This window comes from Primulina huaijiensis, chromosome 6, assembly GCF_012295235.1.
Source record: "Primulina huaijiensis isolate GDHJ02 chromosome 6, ASM1229523v2, whole genome shotgun sequence".
NCBI lineage: Eukaryota > Viridiplantae > Streptophyta > Magnoliopsida > Lamiales > Gesneriaceae > Primulina > Primulina huaijiensis.
In genome coordinates, this window is record NC_133311.1 from 17,362,425 (window position 1) to 17,381,101 (window position 18,677).

The 18,677-nt window shown below is 34.0% G+C and overlaps 2 protein-coding genes, 1 long non-coding RNA gene and 1 other non-coding gene across 7 annotated transcripts; 2 read left to right on the top strand and 2 right to left on the bottom strand.

Moving 5' to 3' along the window:
- Positions 1-3,295: 3,295 nt before the first annotated feature.
- Positions 3,296-6,360, bottom strand: LOC140979829 (G-protein coupled receptor 1). Of its 2 annotated transcripts, none has more exons than XM_073445415.1 (9): positions 6,086-6,360; positions 5,688-5,719; positions 5,404-5,573; positions 5,147-5,250; positions 4,790-4,891; positions 4,607-4,663; positions 4,009-4,152; positions 3,846-3,916; positions 3,296-3,592 (listed from the first exon to the last, which is right to left on the bottom strand). In XM_073445415.1, the coding sequence occupies exons 1-9, from the start codon at positions 6,266-6,268 to the stop codon at positions 3,490-3,492; spliced, it is 966 nt and encodes a 321-aa protein (XP_073301516.1). In that variant the 5' UTR covers positions 6,269-6,360; the 3' UTR covers positions 3,296-3,489. The 2 variants fall into 2 exon arrangements, with proteins under 2 accessions (XP_073301516.1, XP_073301517.1); XM_073445416.1 differs by having other exon boundaries at positions 5,688-5,742; positions 6,086-6,273.
- Positions 6,361-6,443: 83 nt separating this feature from the next.
- On the top strand, positions 6,444-6,525 carry TRNAS-GCU (transfer RNA serine (anticodon GCU)). The gene has a single exon. It is a non-coding gene; the product is annotated as a tRNA-Ser (tRNA).
- A 1,254-nt stretch (positions 6,526-7,779) lies between these two features.
- Positions 7,780-16,523, bottom strand: LOC140979830 (copper-transporting ATPase PAA2, chloroplastic). Of its 3 annotated transcripts, none has more exons than XM_073445419.1 (18): positions 15,887-16,523; positions 14,368-14,445; positions 14,192-14,289; positions 13,980-14,033; positions 13,634-13,720; positions 13,020-13,184; positions 12,300-12,410; positions 11,771-11,839; positions 11,527-11,636; positions 11,071-11,176; positions 10,818-10,884; positions 10,152-10,231; positions 9,549-10,003; positions 9,047-9,221; positions 8,801-8,932; positions 8,457-8,607; positions 8,100-8,222; positions 7,780-7,985 (listed from the first exon to the last, which is right to left on the bottom strand). In XM_073445419.1, exons 1-17 carry the CDS (start codon positions 16,494-16,496, stop codon positions 8,119-8,121), a joined length of 2,652 nt encoding a protein of 883 aa, XP_073301520.1. In that variant the 5' UTR covers positions 16,497-16,523; the 3' UTR covers positions 7,780-7,985; positions 8,100-8,118. The 3 variants fall into 3 exon arrangements, with proteins under 3 accessions (XP_073301520.1, XP_073301519.1, XP_073301518.1); XM_073445418.1 differs by having other exon boundaries at positions 7,780-7,982; positions 8,097-8,222; XM_073445417.1 differs by having other exon boundaries at positions 7,780-8,222.
- LOC140979831 (uncharacterized) lies at positions 10,220-10,885 on the top strand. Its single transcript, XR_012175811.1, has 2 exons — positions 10,220-10,343; positions 10,390-10,885. It is a non-coding gene; the product is annotated as an uncharacterized lncRNA (long non-coding RNA).
- Positions 16,524-18,677: the final 2,154 nt, after the last annotated feature.

The following is an 18,677-nucleotide window of genomic DNA, read 5'->3' on the forward strand; positions in this document are numbered from 1 at the left end:
ACCATAAATTTGACGAGTATGTCTCTTATGATACGGTCTCACGAATCTTTATCTGTGAGACGAGTCAACCCTACCGATATTCAAAAAAAAATAATACTCTTAACATAAAAAGTAATAATTTTTCATGGATGACCTAAATAAGAAATTTGTCTCACAAAATACGACATGTGAGACCGTCTCACATAAATTTTTACCAAATTTGAGATGATTTTAAAAAGAAAACTGGGACCAAAGGGTATTTCTGTAAAATTAAATAAGGTTTCATCTTAGTTAGTAATTTGTACTCAAAACTAAAAATAATAATAATAATAATAATCGAATAGAAGATAGATATTATCTTGTCGATCACCAAATGAATTTTACAAAAATATCCCAATCAACAAAAAAATGATTTTTCCATTTGATTAAAAATCCGAAAAAAAAAACTTTTTAAAATAAATTAATAATTTATTCGTAACTATCGCATCTCATCCGATTTTTAACATTTTTAAATTCATACATTATCTGTACAAATTTCAAATATTAATATTTTGCATAATTATTTTTTCTTATAAAAATCATATTTTGTCCAAACCATGATTACAAATTATAGCAAAATAATCACAAGTATAATCAATATAAGTTCGTTGTTTTGTATAAAAATTAATTAAACTCGAAATAATTACATACAAAAAAACCAACCATACAAACATACTACACACATACAATAACACTAATATCTGATGAAACTTATTGAAATTTATAAAGTTAATAACGCAATGAATTTATAATTTCGATACCGATGCTCAGAATGGTAGTAATTAAATTTTTTTTTAAAATGAATCGTAGCGATTTATAATACTAAACAAATTTCTCTCATATTTTTTTTTACACAAAACTCTTGTAAGATTGTCTCACGAATCAATTTTGTAATATGGATATCTGATCCCGCCTAACTAATTAAAAAATTATTATTTTTTATGTTAAAAATATCATTTTTCATGGTAAGTATGAATCGGGTTGATTCGTCTCACGGATATAAATCGACGAGACTATCTCACATGAAACCAACTCTTTTTTCTTATTATTATTCGTATTATTGGCACTATCATTTGTACTAAGAATGGGTCTCATGTGAAACCGTCTCACAGATCTTAATTTGTGAGACAGGTCAACCCTACCCATATTCACAATAAAAAGTAATACTCTTAGCATAAAAAATAATATTTTTTCATGGATGACCCATATTAGAGATCCTTCTCACAAATACGACCCGTGAGACCGTCTCACACAAGTTTTTGCCTTGTACTAAATATTCTTCTCACTTACATTTATATCATAGTTTATAATATAATCCCTTCTGATGATTTTCTTTAATTCTTTAAACATATATATTACTATTAATATAGGAGAGATCTTAAGAAACCAACTTTTGGTTAAAACTATTTTCTTATTTCAAAATTTCTCCTTTCATGACATTTCGTGTTTTAAATTAATTTACCATTTGTTTGATGTAAATTTTATTCAGAAAAAAATTATTAAAAAGAAAACAGCTTCGAAAGTTAAAAAGGAAAAAAAAATCATTGTATAATGCTGAATAATTTATAAAACCCCCAAAATTCATTCATGTCTCCTAAAAAAATATTTAGATATCAAGAATTACATAAAATATTTGATTTTAAATAAATCATTAAAAAAATTATGTTCACAGACAACACGTACATCAACACGCTAGTACATAATATAAGAGTTTACAACATTTTTACTGTTCATTAAATTTTAATCCCGACAAATTTGTTCTTATATTTGTTGTGACTAAACTATATTTAAACTCATACGAATATATATTTTAAAAGTCACATTAATTTTAAGATGAATCTCTTGCACGAAAAAAGATTATTTGATAATTAACATTTTATCCACAATTTGAATATTCTTTCAACATTTTATATTCATCTTTAAAAACATTTTAAAAAAAAAAAAACAATAAAGGGTCATTGGAATGCAAAAAAATGACATCCTCACTCACATATATTTTTTGATAATGATTGTCCTAAACTGAAACTGTTACCTTGCAATCCCTGAAAGGTCACAATAGATTAAACATCATCTCAACACATGCTCGAGTAAATTATAGAGATTATCCAATGTATTTAATAAAAAAAAATAAAAAATTATGAAACAAAATAATTATTTCATCTAATTTATTGACTCTACTGACATCAATAAATTAAAAAAAATCCAACCATTCAATACTAAATTTATCTGCCGGCTTACTTCCCTTTAATACATGTGAATGGAATTTACAAAACACACAAAAATGCAATAATCTTGGATGTTCGAATCTATGAGATCCAATATCTTTACATCATCTCATGTTCGATTAAAATTTTAAAGTAATGACAATCATCCCGTCCAACGAGCAAAACAATACATAAAATGACAAAAACTTGTATAAGACGATCTCACGGATCGTATTTTGTGAGACAGATTTCTTATTTGGGTCATCCATGAAAAAGTATTACTTTTTATGCTAAGAGTATTACTTTTTATTGTGAATATCGGTAAGATTGATTCGTCTCACAGATAAAGATTCGTGAGACCGTCTCACAAGAAACCTATCCACATAAAATTGGACATATGGACCTTACCACTGTATTTTAATCCTTTTTTCCTTTTTATTAAAAATTTTCACCTGATGAGAGATTAGTGGGATCCTCGAGTAATTTTTAATCATTGAAGAGTCATCCATTTGACAATTCAACCATGTTGTGTGTATGGATACAAATTTATTATAAAAAAAAATAACAATAATTTGTGGTGTATATTCGACAAGGGTGAGCCCTCGTGTCCGTTAAATTGCTTGAACCCGCAAGGTGTCGCACTCTAGGGAGCTGGCAAGCTAATTCAATATCTTAATGCATTATAATAATCGTCATTCAATGTTTCCTATGCCCAATAGGTAGCATATCATCTCATCTCTTTCCAACACAAATTTACCAACAGAAATGTAACGTGAATCCTCAGCCGCTACTTTTTTGTGCAAGTGAGATTCTATATTATTGATAAATTGACGAATGAGTGCATGAATTATTAATATCAACCAAATCCATATGCATGAAGCAGAAACTAGGCTTTTTTCAATTGAATTAAAAAGTCTCCCGATACATTCAATCTTCTTTCCTAAAACTGGAACTTTTTTTCCCTGATAACAGGGGTTTTCAGAGACCATTTCAAGAAATATAAGCTTTTCTCAATTCAATCATCCGCATTGTTACAGAGGCCACTCGATAAAGGCTATATGGATAAAAACAACTCTAAGAATAGTTTAGTGTATTCAAATATTCATATAGATTTGTGTATTTCCATGGCTGGTCAATGCTTCACACTGATGATTCAAGCAACAAGAATACACTCTAGCTTGCAATCTATTTTCCTCGGTCAATCTAAGTCAATGATCGAACAGAATTTTACCTCTGAGAAATGGACGTCAAGGGAAACAATTCGATGTCACCGTTGGTCTTCGATTTTCAATGAAACCAGCTCACTGTCCAGTTGTTGGCCCCTTGGCTTCCAACTCTTCGGAAACCATCTTCTAAATCCATCTGGTAACCTGAAAAAATGCACAAGAACTACTTCATCTCCCAACACAATGTTCAAGCATTGTACCCTGGATGCACAAACATACAGCTAGGTGGGAGGGTGTACAGAACCACGTGATTAAAACTAATCTAATTCACTTAAAACTGATCTATGGCTTTGTTTTTCCTTCCACGTGAGAATGTGATTTTGCGTGTCAAATGGAAATTTTGGAACGTATAGGATTAAATGAACAGGAGGAAATGGATGTCAGCCTTGTCACTTACAGATCCAATCTTTCGTAAATGGCCCTCCTCACTGACGAGTTGAGACCATATGCTATTGAGTTGAAGAGGCCCTTAAACAAATCACAAGAAGGACGAAGTTTCGTACTCGATAAGCCAACATAAAATTCATCTGAACAAGAGCTTTTACAAATTGTCGACTTACCATAAGTGCTGACATGCCAACATCAAGAACTGACAGCCAAAAGATTTTATGACCTGGTTCAATGAAGTCGTGGATACGGTTAATTGTGCCAAAGAACCATGATCCTATGAGGATAAGTGGATAGTAACCCCATCGATTCAGCACCTGTTGAGGAGGGAGTGAATAAATAAGGAAGCATTCCACTGCTTTTTTCCAAGAGTTTGAAAATTCTTCGATGGGCTCAACATTCCATAAATGTTTTCAAGAGTTGGAAATTGCAGCAGCATTACAGAAATTACAGTATCATAAATTGGTCAACTTTAAATTTTTTACTGGAGACGAATGACAGATATCCTTAGGTAAAGAGGCACATCAAGTATGATTTCCTATTGTCTAGAGGTGTTTGAAACCAAGGAATAAAATAAGTGATTCAGCATCCTGATTTCTTCAGGGGATCATGATTGTATTCCAACCATGTCATTAATATCACTATTTAGGAAAATGGCCAAAAGTAGAGCAGCTAAATAGGCAAAACATGTAGTCAATTTCTTTTAATAGATTAGATTTTTCTTCCTTGATTCTGGATGATCTGTTCATAGGAAGAAAAGAAAAAAGAAACCTTCATATCTGGCCGTGCATCTGATTGGTATGCCCATTCTGACATTCCAACCGCCATCTGGAACAAGGAATTTCACATTAATGTGGAGTCCAACAAACAAAACACAATCCGAGAAGAACATACAGACAAAACACAATCTAAGAAGAATGTACAAGTAAAAGAAAGATGCAGATGATTACATACACGAGTTGCGTTGTTTATCATGCGTATCACTTGAAAATAGGTGATGCCATTGAAAAGAATTGCGACCCACAGAGGAGCATAAAATGTTATAAAGTGAACCACCTGCAGGAAGAAAAAAAAAAAAGCATTGCAAACATGATTACTAGTGAAGCGCAACCGAATGACTACGGTATCGTTTTGGCTTAGTTCACATTAAAAGGTAAAGAATTTAAATTCATAAACAGACATAATTAACAATAAAGAGTATATACTAAACCATACGCTTCAATGCTTTTGATTAGCCAAAAAAGGTACCATATCAGCCATAACTCTTTGTTAAATAGAAAAACAGAAGTGTAAAGCCATCTTTATACTTGCCTTTCCTGTACGCCCTGTTTGTGCCCAACACCATGCGCCTATACGACTTATATGACTGTGGTCATTTCCAATAGAGCGTATTACTGTCGTGACAACCGAGGTTCCTGAAATTTGGCTTGGACATCCAATTAAGAACAGAAAAGCATTAAATTCCATCGAAGGGAGCATTAGATAGAAAATACTAACTAACGATGATGCAACGAACCAGTAAGGAGCATCTAAGAAAAAGCCAAATTAGGTTACCAATAGAACATTACCCCACACATACAGATGAAACATTGGCTCCAAATCCTCCACATCAGTTTTATGTCTAACAACTGTTCGGTGTAGAGTAAATGCAATTGTAGTTGTCCATAGGAAAGAAGCCACACAGAAAAAGTGTGTTGTGTAGACTTGGACATAACAAAAGAGTCCTTTAGATGGATCCCTGAATACAACACGGCGTAATGGAAGAACATAAAAAAATGTAATTCGTCACTGCATAGAAATGACTCGAGATGAGAGCTGATCACATTCGATATCCACCAAGAAATGCACATACCCAATGATGCCGAAGAAACTGCAGAACATGTCCTGCATCACGAGTCAAGCAAGTCCTTCACAACGCGAGAATGAAGACAAATGTAGCAGGTGTCATGAACCCAATGAGAAAGTACAAAACGGAAACCCAAACAAAAAAAGGGACTCATGGGAAATCACACAGAAGAATATGATGATCAATTTGATGTATTTGCAGGCCAAAATCTTAGACAAAAATAAGGACAATCATTTTAACTTCGGAGATCAGCGAATTCAATCACAACGGAACGTTCACTTTAAGTTAGACACCATATTAAGCCAACCGAAAACCACTTTCCCCTGATAGTGTAACTAAAATCAAACGAAAATCAGTAAAAATACCTTCTTTTTTTTTTTTTTTGCAAAAAGGAGAACACTCACCGAAAGTGCGAGGAAGAAAACAAGCTTGAAAGAGAACTTGCGGAGCTCTTTAAATAGTAAATAACAGAGAACTATGAATCCGGAGCCGATTAGCGATAGACTGGAGGCGCCGGAGTTGATCGCCGATAGAATTCCTCGTTCCGTCACCGTCAAGTTCCCCATAATTGCCTGTACGGTGGCCATTTCAGTCAGTATCTTCCCTTTCTTCGATCAGTTTTATCTTAATCCATAAGTTTCAGAATTTTGAAATCCAGCTCCAGCAAGCCAAAGAAAACAAAGGGGAAAAAGAACCTATTTGGCTGCAAAAGTTGACAAGATTTAAAGGTATATATATGTATACAGTGGTCTCAGCAAAAGCGTCGCTTTGGCCGAGTGGTTAAGGCGTGTGCCTGCTAAGTACATGGGGTTTCCCCGCGAGAGTTCGAATCTCTCAGGCGACGAGCTTTTTAATTAATTTTAAATATTATATATATTAGATGGTTTACGCAGACAGTATACTTAGGTCGAATTAAAATTTTTATTTCGCATTTCAATTTATTTTATCAATTATTATTTATAATAATACAACTTTTATATAAATGTAAATAATATTGTATTAAAAGTGAACTGATTTTCTAAAATCAAATTATTCGAAATTTTTTTCGAAAACCAAATCGAAAAAATCGGTTATTATGGTCGGTAACATAATCAACCAAACACTTTGATCTTTTTTTTAAAAAAAAATCAAATTTTAATTAAAAATGTAATAGAAAAATTGAATCAAATAAATCTTAATTTTATTTAAAATATATATTTTTATTTATAATTTTATTCTCCTAATAAAATTTTATACTAAATTTGTAATATTTATATCTTTATAATATTATTATAAAATTTAATAATACTAATTTTTTTTATAGAAGTTCGGAATTTTTGATTAACTGAAGCCTTATATTAAAAATTGAAACTGAACCGAACAAACAATAGTATAGAAAACTAAAACCGAACTTCAGAATAAATCGAATCGATTTTCAAATTAATTCAGTTCGGTCGGTTATTTTGGTTGAAATCGATATCTTACTCACCATATTAAGTGAGCTTGGAGCCTACCCTAACCCAAAGATGGCTCCACCTCTGCTAGCAAGTATCAAGCTGCGTATTAGAGATTTATGTGACAAGGTTTGCCACGAGGAGGACTTCCACATAGTCCGATGGAGGAAGATGAATTGTAGTAAGCTCAAGATGTGCATTCCACAAAATTAAATCATTAGGGGTGTCGGCATCGTTGACTTTTCTCGTTCATTTTTTGGAGTACAAAACTATTGTGAAACTGTCTCACGAGTCGTATTTTGTGAGATAGATCTCTTATTTGGATCATCCATAAAAAAATATTACTTTTCATACTAAGAGTATTTCTTTTTATTGTGAATATCGGTAAGATTGATCCGTCTCACAGATAAAGATTCATGAGATTGTCTCACAAAAAACCTACTCTTTAAATAATCATTAGTACAAAACATCACACAACAGAGCAGGGGATTTCATTCCACCAGATGAGGTTAGGAGACTGTTGATCAGATTGATTTTGCATGGTGTTTGTAAGTGATTATTTTAAGTTCTTACGTATGATTTACAAAACTTCGATGATTAAAATCTTGAAAAAGACTTGAAATAAACCCTTCCTTATTTTGTCGAAGTTGCTTTGACCGAGAGTATATTTATTTTCAGAATACATTAGTAAGGATAATTTACAGAATATTAAAGTATACAATTGTTTACACTTGAAAAAATTTATTTGAAAAAAGTACAACACTGAATGTTCTTCTTATGAAACGAAATCATTAATGTGGAAGAAAATATCACCTCGATTCTTCTAAATATTTGGTACAGCTTGCCTTACAAGTGCAGATGTCTCGATCTGTGCAACAATGAGATGGTGAAAAGTTCCAATACCCATTCCATGGTTTTCCATAATACATTACCGGTATGCCATTTAAGAAATGAATTTCAAATCAAAGAAGCTCCAACTCACCGCTTCTTGTTTTTATTTGGCATTAATTGTTGTAGTGGCTCTTTTCCGTCTTCCTCCGAGGGCTCTGTATCTGCAGCAGTAGTGAGTTGCTGACAACAAATATTGAGCTCAAAGCCATCATCCCCCCTGCCAGAACCAAACATTTTATAATAAAATATTTGACTTCAAATTTGAAACGGGAAAGCCAAGTATTCCTAGGCCTCTAAAGAAATATAGTAAACATCGGTGTCAGAGAATAACTGGTGCATCGTTGTAAATGGGGTATTTGCTTGGTAGGAAAGCTTAGTTAGAAACAAAGATATGCAGCATATGCTTAGCTATGTAGTACCTGAAGATAGAAACAGAATAGAAAGCACTCACCGGAAAGAGAAGGCGTCATTGCAAAATCAAAATGGGGAAGTAGTATTCCCGATGCCATAGGAATCGCAATAACATTATATGCGACTGCCCAAGTCAGATTTTGACGCACTTTTGCCATTGTTGCTCTGGCAAGATCAACCGCTTCTACTACCTGCCACAGAAGCGGAAGCAAAACATTACTCAGTACTAAGTAAAATATACGACTACACCACAGTGAAAAGTACAATACTTGGACACTTTAAAATACAGGAACGAACTACCTTATAACTGAAAATCCAATTTCTCAGTACTGCTGGCATATTTGATAACATCATAAACTTTTTCCTTTTCAATAAAATGCATACCTGTGAAAGTCTATTTCCCAGTAGTACAATAGACGCTGCATTTGATGCAGCATTTTCTTGACCATCAATTTGCAAAGCAATCCCAACATCAGCAAGTGCAAGGGAAGGGGCGTCATTAATACCATCGCCAACCTTTAAAAGTGTAAGTTCGTTTAGGAGTTCTAGTTTTTAAAATATATAGTAATTAATTCATTACTCACAAAGTAGACATGGTTAGCCAATAAAAGACTTGAAGTTTATATTTACCACAGCAACACGATGGCCCGATGCTTGAAGGCTAGAAATAACACCAGATTTTTGCCGTGGTGTTAAAGAACCGTTTACAAATTTATCTTCTATTCCAACTGTCTTTGCTACAGATGCAACTGCCTCTTCCCTGTCCCCTGACAAAATAACTGTACGAATTCCCTTCTGCTGAAGCCTTTCGATAATTAAATGGAAAAAATTATGAGAATATAAAAAAGAAAATACAGTAGAAACATCTATTGGTAAATGTAAGCCAGAAGCAGGTTCAAATTGGAAAAATTATAAGAATATAAAAGAGAATACAGTAGAAAAATCTATTGGTAAATGAAAGCCTGAAGCAGGTTCATAATTTCCAATTTGAATACATATTATAAGGCATGAGCAAAGGAATTCTGTTTATTGCTAGAAATAATAATTAAAAACATTAACATTGTTCTATAACATTTCCAAGGCTTGGGATGTTCCTATAGGCGTGCCAAATCAGTTAATAAAATGAATTTACCTAGATATAGTTGATGTAGCATCATGACGCACGTTGTCAGATATTCCTATAGCACCAATTACACCTTCTCCCTCCCTACCGACATAAACAATTGTTCTTGAATGATTAGATGATGATAAATTCACCGATGTTTGCTGTGTCACAGACTGCTCGAGTCTCTCTAGGTCTGAGAGGCTTGTTCTTTGTTGAAAACGGTCGTGCACCCAACTTAATTTGCCAACTGCCACTAAAAGCCCATTCACTTCAGCCATGGTTCCAGAGCCCGGTTCAGCTAGTTGACCAGTAGTGCTAGGAACATTCAAATTTAATGATTTGGCTTTAGCTACAATAGCGTTTGCAAGTGGATGAGAGGCTGTTTTTTCCACTGCAGCAGCAATTTGAAGTATTTCTGATTCATCTGGACCCAGACATGCAACAGCTGCCACAGCAGGTTTTCCTTCAGTGAGAGTTCCTGTCTGAAAATTTACAAAAGAAAATGTGATTGCATATTTATTTTGTTCCTATCTTATCCTTTTTATGTGGATGGATATGGATGGAACTTTGTGTTACACTAGAAAAGTTAAAATTAAAGCAGAAGATTAAGCAGGGTATTTGCATACGTACTTTATCCAAAGTAATGTAATCTATGCCTGCCAAGCGTTCCAACACATCTCCTCCTCTGATAAGAAGTCCTTGTTTTGCTCCTGATGTCAATGAAAAAGTGGGGGAAAATAAAGCTTCTAGAATGCAATACCTACAGTATCACAGCAGGAGTTTCCAACCACCACAATATCAATAATTGAAAAACACACGGAAGTCCATGATGTATTGTCTGATGGTGCCTTAGGTTGACGTACTATAGAAACTTGCACAGTTTTCCGAGTATATATTGCACTTGCTAAACATATAAAATTTCTTGAAGTTGATTAACATAGTCATCCATCAAGTGATGGGCTTACCGGATCTTTCATACTGAACTTCACGGAGATGTGCTTTTTTTTTTTCAAATGAAGGATTTTTTTTTAACTAAACATTACACTGTGTTGATTACAAATCCCATCTTGATTGTGATTAACGTATACACCAGTGGCAAACATTGAGCCTAAGGACAGAAGATAAATTCTTCAAATTGGTAGAATCTGACTAAATTAAGGGAACTAATATGATGAACAATCATTCTCGTAGATGCAACCAAATTGCCAATACTAAATAACCTATATTATCAGCAACTATAATCAATTTACTACAAGAGGAAGAGTTCCCAAAGTTGAAATACATCTAAAACTGTACCAAGGGAGGTTCCAACTAGAATTGCTGTTGGTGTTGCGAGGCCTAAAGCACATGGACACGAAACAACCTGGAAAAGAAAATAAAATTAGTCAAGTAAAGGTTGACTAATAGGAATACAAGATCTCCTGACATGCAACTCTAGTTCACATATGAAAAATTTATGTGTAACAGGAATATCACAGAGGATGAATTAATTTCTTACTAAATTTAAATAAATCCAATTAAATTTAAATAAATCCACATAATCACACACCAAAACATCTACAGCCAGCTTCATGCTCAAAAGCAGAGAGTTTCCATCTGGCCCAGCTATATCGTTAAGCAACACATCTGGAAATACATGTGTTCCAATGTAGTACCTGAAAGGAAAAAAGAAGCCGGTGTCAAGCACATGATGGACATAAACACACCACCAGTAATATCATGTCAAAATATCACTCATCTTTCTATAAAATAAAAGAAATAAAAAGTCAAGTGAATTATGTACTGGCAAGTGATCAATGATTCTCAGTTAGAAGAGGGCTGCGGAAGATGAATTCAAGAACTAACTTTAACATCACAAATGCATGATCTTTGTAAAATAAAAGATTCTTTACTGTAGTTTAATTCATAATTAAGTTAAATCTCCTCTTCCATATGTAGCATCAACTAGAGTCACTTTTATGCATTCATAATCTTGTGAAATACAAGTGTAGATTCATAGAGCTACCAAAAAGCAAATGTGGCTGCAGATAATGTCATGACACTGTAGACAAAAGGGCCAGCAATTGAATCTGCTAGCCTTTGGATGGGTGCTTCACGTCCTTGAGCTTCCTCTACCTTAAAGACAATTGCAGAAAAGTCTCAAGACCACGTTGATAAATATATTTTTTTAAGGACAGAGATTTCACTAAAAACAAAAGGCACACACAAAATCATACACATGCAGAGAGAGAGAGGGAGAGAGAGAGAACCATGTTAACAATCTTGGAGATTGTTGAATTTGATCCTGTGGAAGAGGCCTCTATCCTTAAAGGACCATCCTGAAAATGTTAGTGGAAAGAAATCAAACAATAAAATTAAGAACGGTCAGACATTTTATAAAACATGCATTAAGAAATCCATCTTCATCAAGCCAGGGTCTTCATGACGATACAGCTGACAGAGCTGTTCTATGAATGAGCCACACATCCCACACAATTCTGCTCCAAATTTATGTTAACTATGTAAATATATCATTTTTAAAGACTTAATGAAGCATAAAAGCCATACACAAAAAGAGTTAAATAAACAGACTGCAGAATGAATCGAACTACAAATTTAACTTAGAACAGTGTGAGCTAATCGACCTTTACAGTATTCATTCAGTAGTAGTATGCGTCTACCGTAGAAAATTCCAAATATGAAGCAGAGATAGCAAACAAATTCTAAAAAGCCATGTGAAATAATAAGAAAATCAGAAAGAACATAAATTGCTAAAAACATTTTCATAACATATCATACCCAATTAATTGTCCCTGATGAAACAGAAAGGCCTTTCTCCTTGAATACAGGAAGAGATTCACCAGTAAGCATTGACTCATCCACTACACTTCGACCTGCAAGCACTTTTCCCTGCAAGGCAGAATAATGTTCATTCATCCATTAATTAGGCATTTTTTTCATTCCTTCAACCAAAATGATAGTAGATCAAGGCATAAAAACAAAACAATAAATGATATACTCTAGTATCTCTTTCAATAAGTTATCTTTCAGAGAATGACCCTACACCACTAATTTGACATTTGTTATTTTAATGAACTTTTTCTTCTGTTTTAGTATTTTATTTTTATATTTTCTGGGTTTGATTGGGGGAGCTGCATCAAAAATATTATCAGCAGAAATTAATCTGCTCTTGATGAACTCAACAAAAATCATCACCTATGTTATCACCACTGCATTTCATTTTCATTTTTTTTCTTTTAATACAATGTGGGTGGGGGGATTTTTGTCTAATCAACAACCCAGACAAGTGGGACTCTAACCCAAAACCTCTTGGTTCTTGGGGCCTCGCCCTTGCCACTAGACGAAGGGACCTTGGCATGCACTTCATTTTCTAATACATAAATAATGGTGTGGATACAAACAGTCTTATCCAAGCATTATAGAGTCGCAGCATCAATGGGAAAAAATTTCCTTTACATGGCTCAAAAATGCTGAAAGATTCAATAGAAAGTTGCTCACGTCTACAGGAATTGTTTCTCCAGGTAAGACCAAGATTGAATCTCCAACTCGAATATCATCGGTGGGAACTTCGATGCACATTGCATCAGAACAGAGAACACTGTCAGCAGAAATATCACTTCCAAAGGGAGTAATTACGAGCCTTGATTTAGTTGATATAAGTGACTGCAGCATGAACAATTAGCAGTTACCAAGATATTGTCCAGATAACAAAAAGAGTATGCGACAAGTAGCAAGTATAACCACATGTTCCACCTCAAGTTATATACACATTTTTGTAATAGTAGTTCGGATAGAAATTATGAAACCTATGAATTTAGTTTCTCATTGAGACTCACAACCACAAAAACAGCGTTCATAAAGTGAATATTCATCCAACCAAGAAGTGGCATGAACGGATTATCTAGAAAATTTGTCAGACAAATTTTCAAATGATAATAAATGAATTTAGAAAAGAATATGGTGTAACATCCAAACTTATTGAAACAGACTTTCTACTGGCATGCGATGTGTCAGATATATCGTGCATCCAAGTCAGTGATATTGCTCCACATGTTGGGGATGAAAAATGGTTTCCACAAAACCCGAAAAAAGTTAGAGCATATGAAACAAACCAGAAGCTCATTCATGTCACTGGATGCTTTGATCCTTGCTCTTTCTTCTAGTGAACGGCCCAATAAGATAAAACCAAGAAGCATGACCTGCATGCTAAAAATTTACTTTCAGTTCACTTGCTAAAAAAAACACTAGGTCGCGAGCAGATATGAACATAATACACAAGTTACACATTCAGACAACCTTTCCGCACATATGTCTACAGAAGCAGCAAAAGTAGATGGTCCAACTTATATCTCATTATTTATCAAGCGAAGAATCAAAAGCAAAACAGAATCAAGATTGCGTGTATGACGAGAAATAAGGATAAGCTGGGAAAACATATTAAGTTATGGCAAACCATACAGGTTCATCGAAAAACGCTGCATTCCATTGAAGTTCAGGGTTCAGGAGCGACACCTATAAAGGGGAAAACATATTAGTGATTTAAAGCTATAAGCCTGTAAAAAAATGACTACTCATTTGATACACATTACAAAAAGTAATTAAAAATTAATGAGTTCAAATCATTTTGAAACTTGGTAAGATGAATAATCCAGAATCAACCATGCCCTTACCGCACTTATGGCAAATGCAGCAATTGATCCAAAGCCAACAAGAGAGTTCATATTGGGTGAACCCTTTCTGAATGCCCTTAATCCATCCAAAAGTAAGTCTGGACCATGATTTAATGAGTTGTGTAAATGGTGATAATTAAATATAAACAAAAACCAAGCTAGTAACAGAGACTCACCTCGTCCAGGTCCCAAGAGAGATCCCAAAGCCAAACCACCTTTCACATATGAATTGTGTAGAGCATCAAACATTGATCCTATAGAAGAAAATAACTCCGTTAATTTACCAGCAGTTGTGGATTTGCAAATACTTACTTGGGAACATGATTAAACAGACTCTCATAAGTACATCGCCTTAGTAATACAATAGGCAGACTAAATATTTGAACACCGACGGTTAATCTTATATAAGTTAATTCAGGTTTTTTTATTATTTAAGTTAATTTAGGTTTTTTTTACTAGAAGTTAATTTAGGTTTTAATTCAATTAACTCGTGTAAAAAGTTTATAATATAATTGTTTGGAAGTAAAACATTGGCGTGTAATAAGAATAAAACTATAAAATTTAGTATTTGTAGCCCAAAAATATGATCCAATCAAAAATATCTAAAAAGTCGATCCGATAATAAAACCCTGCTAAAATAAAACCTACATTTTCCAGCCGTCTCAAGCAGGTGTCCTTTTGCCCTTCTTCATTCTCCTCTATTTTCTTTCTTTTTCTACTATTTTGCATGTGATTTATGAATTTGATTTTTTTCTTCCTTTCCATTATTTGTCAAAGAAATATATTTGAACTTATAGCAAGTTATATTTTGTAAGGAAAAAATATTCCATTATACTTAAAGTTTTAGTTGTTCCTGCTTACCATGAGTTTAATGGGAATTTGTTAGACAACATATCAAGTACTTAACATAAGCAAGTACTTGTAACAACACCTCGTGATATTAATTATGTAATCCAATTCCATTGGAATGATGTTCCAATCACTTGTAACAAAGCCTCTTTATCCATTTAACCTATATAATTACTTGTAAAAAAACCTCGTGAACAATTTAACGATAAAACGCAATCAATTAAAATGATGTTCCAAACACTCTTTTAAATTTTTAGGGCCGTCGGTTTGGAATTTCTTCATAATGATGATAACCACATGTCAATTAATCCAAGAGTGTAGGTATATTAATACTCACGTGCCACCATTGAAACTCTCTCAAACCATATATAATTTTCACACTTTAAACCAATAGCTAATTTTACATTGCTTTCAAAATATGGAGGCCAATTCAAAAACTTTTATAAATTTTAACTAAAGAGTCTTGCCGCCACTGATTCTTACAACGATAATTGAACTGAAACCATTTTATTAACCATTTCCAGAACTGAAAATTTCCTGAAATAAAAACTGGAAGTCTACCGTACATTAGCATCACAGATACTAGATGGAACAATTATCGAAAAAATTGAGAAAAAGTGTTGAACTTAATTCCTAAAGGGCAATTTAATCACATATTGATGCGGAAAGGTATCACCTTTAAGTTTGAGCCACACATCCATGGAACACAAACGATACTTGACTCAAGGCGGCAAATTCTAACAGAATTCTTGTACAGTAGTATTTGTGGCACTAAGACACAGAAAATGAGTAGTAAATTGCGCAACAGCAGTCGTGTAAAGCTGAAAAGAAATTCTAAAATCTCACCGTGGGCTATATGGATGCCGACGGAGTGCAAGATGTGTGATGCGTGAGAACCACAACAGAGCGCAACCAAAGTCCAAGCAAACGCCACCCGATTCCTACTCTTAACGAGCAACTCTTCCTTTTTATCCACAGAATCCCTCCACTTCCGCACCTTGGCCTCCACCCCCATCCCCGATAATCTTCTGCGCGCCTCAAATCCACTCTCCGACACTCTTTTCGCCAATTCATCCGCCACGCTGGAGAATTCATGTTCAAAATCTTCCTTCAGCTTGATCGCGGCCGTCTCGGTCAGCATGTTCACCACGACCGAGTCAACACGCTCGTCGGCGGAAATGATTGACTTGACGCGAGTCGCACAAGCGCCACACATCATTCCAGATACGTCCAGCAGGACCGTTGATTGTGGTTCTTCTCGAGCCGAATTCTCTTGCAGCCGGAGCTCACTAGGCGCTTCAAATTCCACAGCTTTAGAGGAAATGCGGCTGCATTTATGGATTCTAGGCAGATGTTGAGGTGATTGGAAGCTCCGCCACTTGTGGAGGCGAGGCGAAAACTCATGGCTGCCGTAGGCTGGGGAGAGAGATAAACGGAGAAGAGTCGCTGCGGACATGGCTGTTCAGATAGGGGAAGTCTAAAACGCAGCCGGAGATCTTTTAATATTTGATAATGAAGCACGTGGGATGTGTGGTGGTAGATAAGGTTAAAGATGGAATTTCACAATTTCTTCTTTATTTTTATTACTACATTATATTATATTTTATTGTAATTTCTTGTTTATTGTATGAAACATCGAGTCGTACATGTTGATCACGTGATAGATGGATAAGTGAAGAGTTAGGAGGTTGGTCCGGTCCAATTCATCGGACTAAGCTGACTCGACCATGGCCGAACCGGAAATCGACTTGTCTCAAGAAAATGGGTTAACGAGATGATATCTTTAATTTACGACTGGATTGAATGACTCGATTTGAGGAGGTTTAAATCCATATTAATTATCATTTAAATTTTGAAACTCACTCAATATAATTTCCAAATAGTTAAATAGATTTGAAATTTATGGTTTTAAGTCACTCAATTTAACTAGACTCTTTAAATTGCAAGAATTTCAAAAGTATAATAATAAATTCATTGTTTTGTCTGGATAAATTAATTTGACAACATGTTTTAAATCATCGACTAATCATTTTTCGGATCATCGCAGTGGATTTAAAATCAATTTCACTGTTTATTCATTTTAAACCATTCATTCAAATAATTTCTCAAATCAAGGAATAATCTTACACTCTTAGGCCCAGTTTGGTAAGCATTATTAAGGTGTGATTGTTTATTAATCCTTTGTTTGATTTCATTTATATATTTGATATTGACTATTAGTTAGACAAATTTTACTGTTTTCCTTGGAGAATAAATCCATGCATTCAATGTGGATAATATTTATCCGGCTGCACTCTTAAAGTTTATTGACCAAAATACCCCTGTTTGTAAAATAAAAAATTGCAAGTGGCCTACGGACACGCCATTGTCCTTCTTTCTTCTGAAGAACCGATGGCTACGCAGTAGCTTACAAATGGAAAGTGGTGAACCAAAAATCCTCATTTCTAAGTCCGATCTGTAGAAATTTGAAGATTATTCGAAGGTAAAATTCGAGAAAATACAGCTTTGAAGCTATGTGTGATTATTGATTTTGTATCTCATGCATAACGTTTTTCAGAGTAGATAAACCTGAGGAAAACTATCGAGTGATGAACAATTTGTGTTTCACGTTCTCGTATTTTGGTACAAATGTGTTGAACATATCTTAGTTACCGGTGGATCTTCGGTTCATATCTTTCACGGATCTGACCTCGCCTTACGATCTTGAAGGGAGAACAATGTGGAGAGGGTTTTCATTTCCCGTCAGATTTTTTGGGAAACAGACAGTAGCTTAGGGGAGAAGTGAACACTTATGGCAAATAAATTAAAATATAACATTTAAGAGTATTTTGGTCATTAATAAGTTTGTCATGATTTTATCACTCTTCTTAAATTTGCACCACACATGATATTATATACAACCCAAATTAGATATCTTGTCCTATCAAACATTTATCAATCAAATTATTAATCATTCAACTATCACGTCCTACAAACTATGCGAACCCTTAGAATATTGTCTTCAAGGTGTCATTAACTTTTTTATGGAGAAGTCGTCAAAAAAAAGTTGAGTATATCTCTTGTGAGACGCTCTCATACATCTTTATTTGTGAAAACATTGTTCATGTTTATAATAAAAACACTATTTTTAATATAAAAAGTAATATTTTTTAGTTGGTGATCATAATAGAATATCTATATTATAAAATTGACCCATCTCAGACAAATTGTTGGGTAGAAAATTAGATCATGAATTAAGTCAAACTCAAATCCGACATGTCATCAACAAATTTACAACCATGCAAATTCTTTCAATCGACCATCTAGGAGTGCGGGCTTGATGCACAAAAACAACTCGATATCATTCATATATTTTGTGATGTTGTTGTATCTAAAAAATATATTATTAGATGTAATTGAGATAATTGTTTTAACAAGAATGAATGACTGTCAAAATCAACCATTTAAAGTGGTCAAATCTATGCATTCAATAAATAATATGTCAACAAATTTTATATGATTTATTGAATCCGGAAACTTTGATGAATTTGTTTCAATATTTTCGAAAGTGACAGAAAGTGGACTCTTTACCTCCAATGGGCTTAAATTTTTTACACTGATATTATTTGGGCTGGACTAGATTTGAGAAATTGCACAA

Coding starts and splice junctions, on each gene's coding strand:
- LOC140979829 (XM_073445415.1), bottom strand. CDS start 6,268: ATGGCCACCGTACAGGCAATTATGGGGAACTTGACGGTGACGGAACGA. Junction 5,574..5,687: donor AGTTTCTTCGGCATCATTGG/GTATGTGCATTT, acceptor TGTTGTATTCAG/GGATCCATCTAAAGGACTCT. Junction 4,892..5,146: donor AAACAGGGCGTACAGGAAAG/GCAAGTATAAAG, acceptor TTCTTCCTGCAG/GTGGTTCACTTTATAACATT.
- LOC140979830 (XM_073445419.1), bottom strand. CDS start 16,496: ATGTCCGCAGCGACTCTTCTCCGTTTATCTCTCTCCCCAGCCTACGGC. Junction 14,290..14,367: donor TCTCTTGGGACCTGGACGAG/GTGAGTCTCTGT, acceptor ATCATGGTCCAG/ACTTACTTTTGGATGGATTA. Junction 12,411..13,019: donor GAGAAACAATTCCTGTAGAC/GTGAGCAACTTT, acceptor TCTGCCTTGCAG/GGAAAAGTGCTTGCAGGTCG.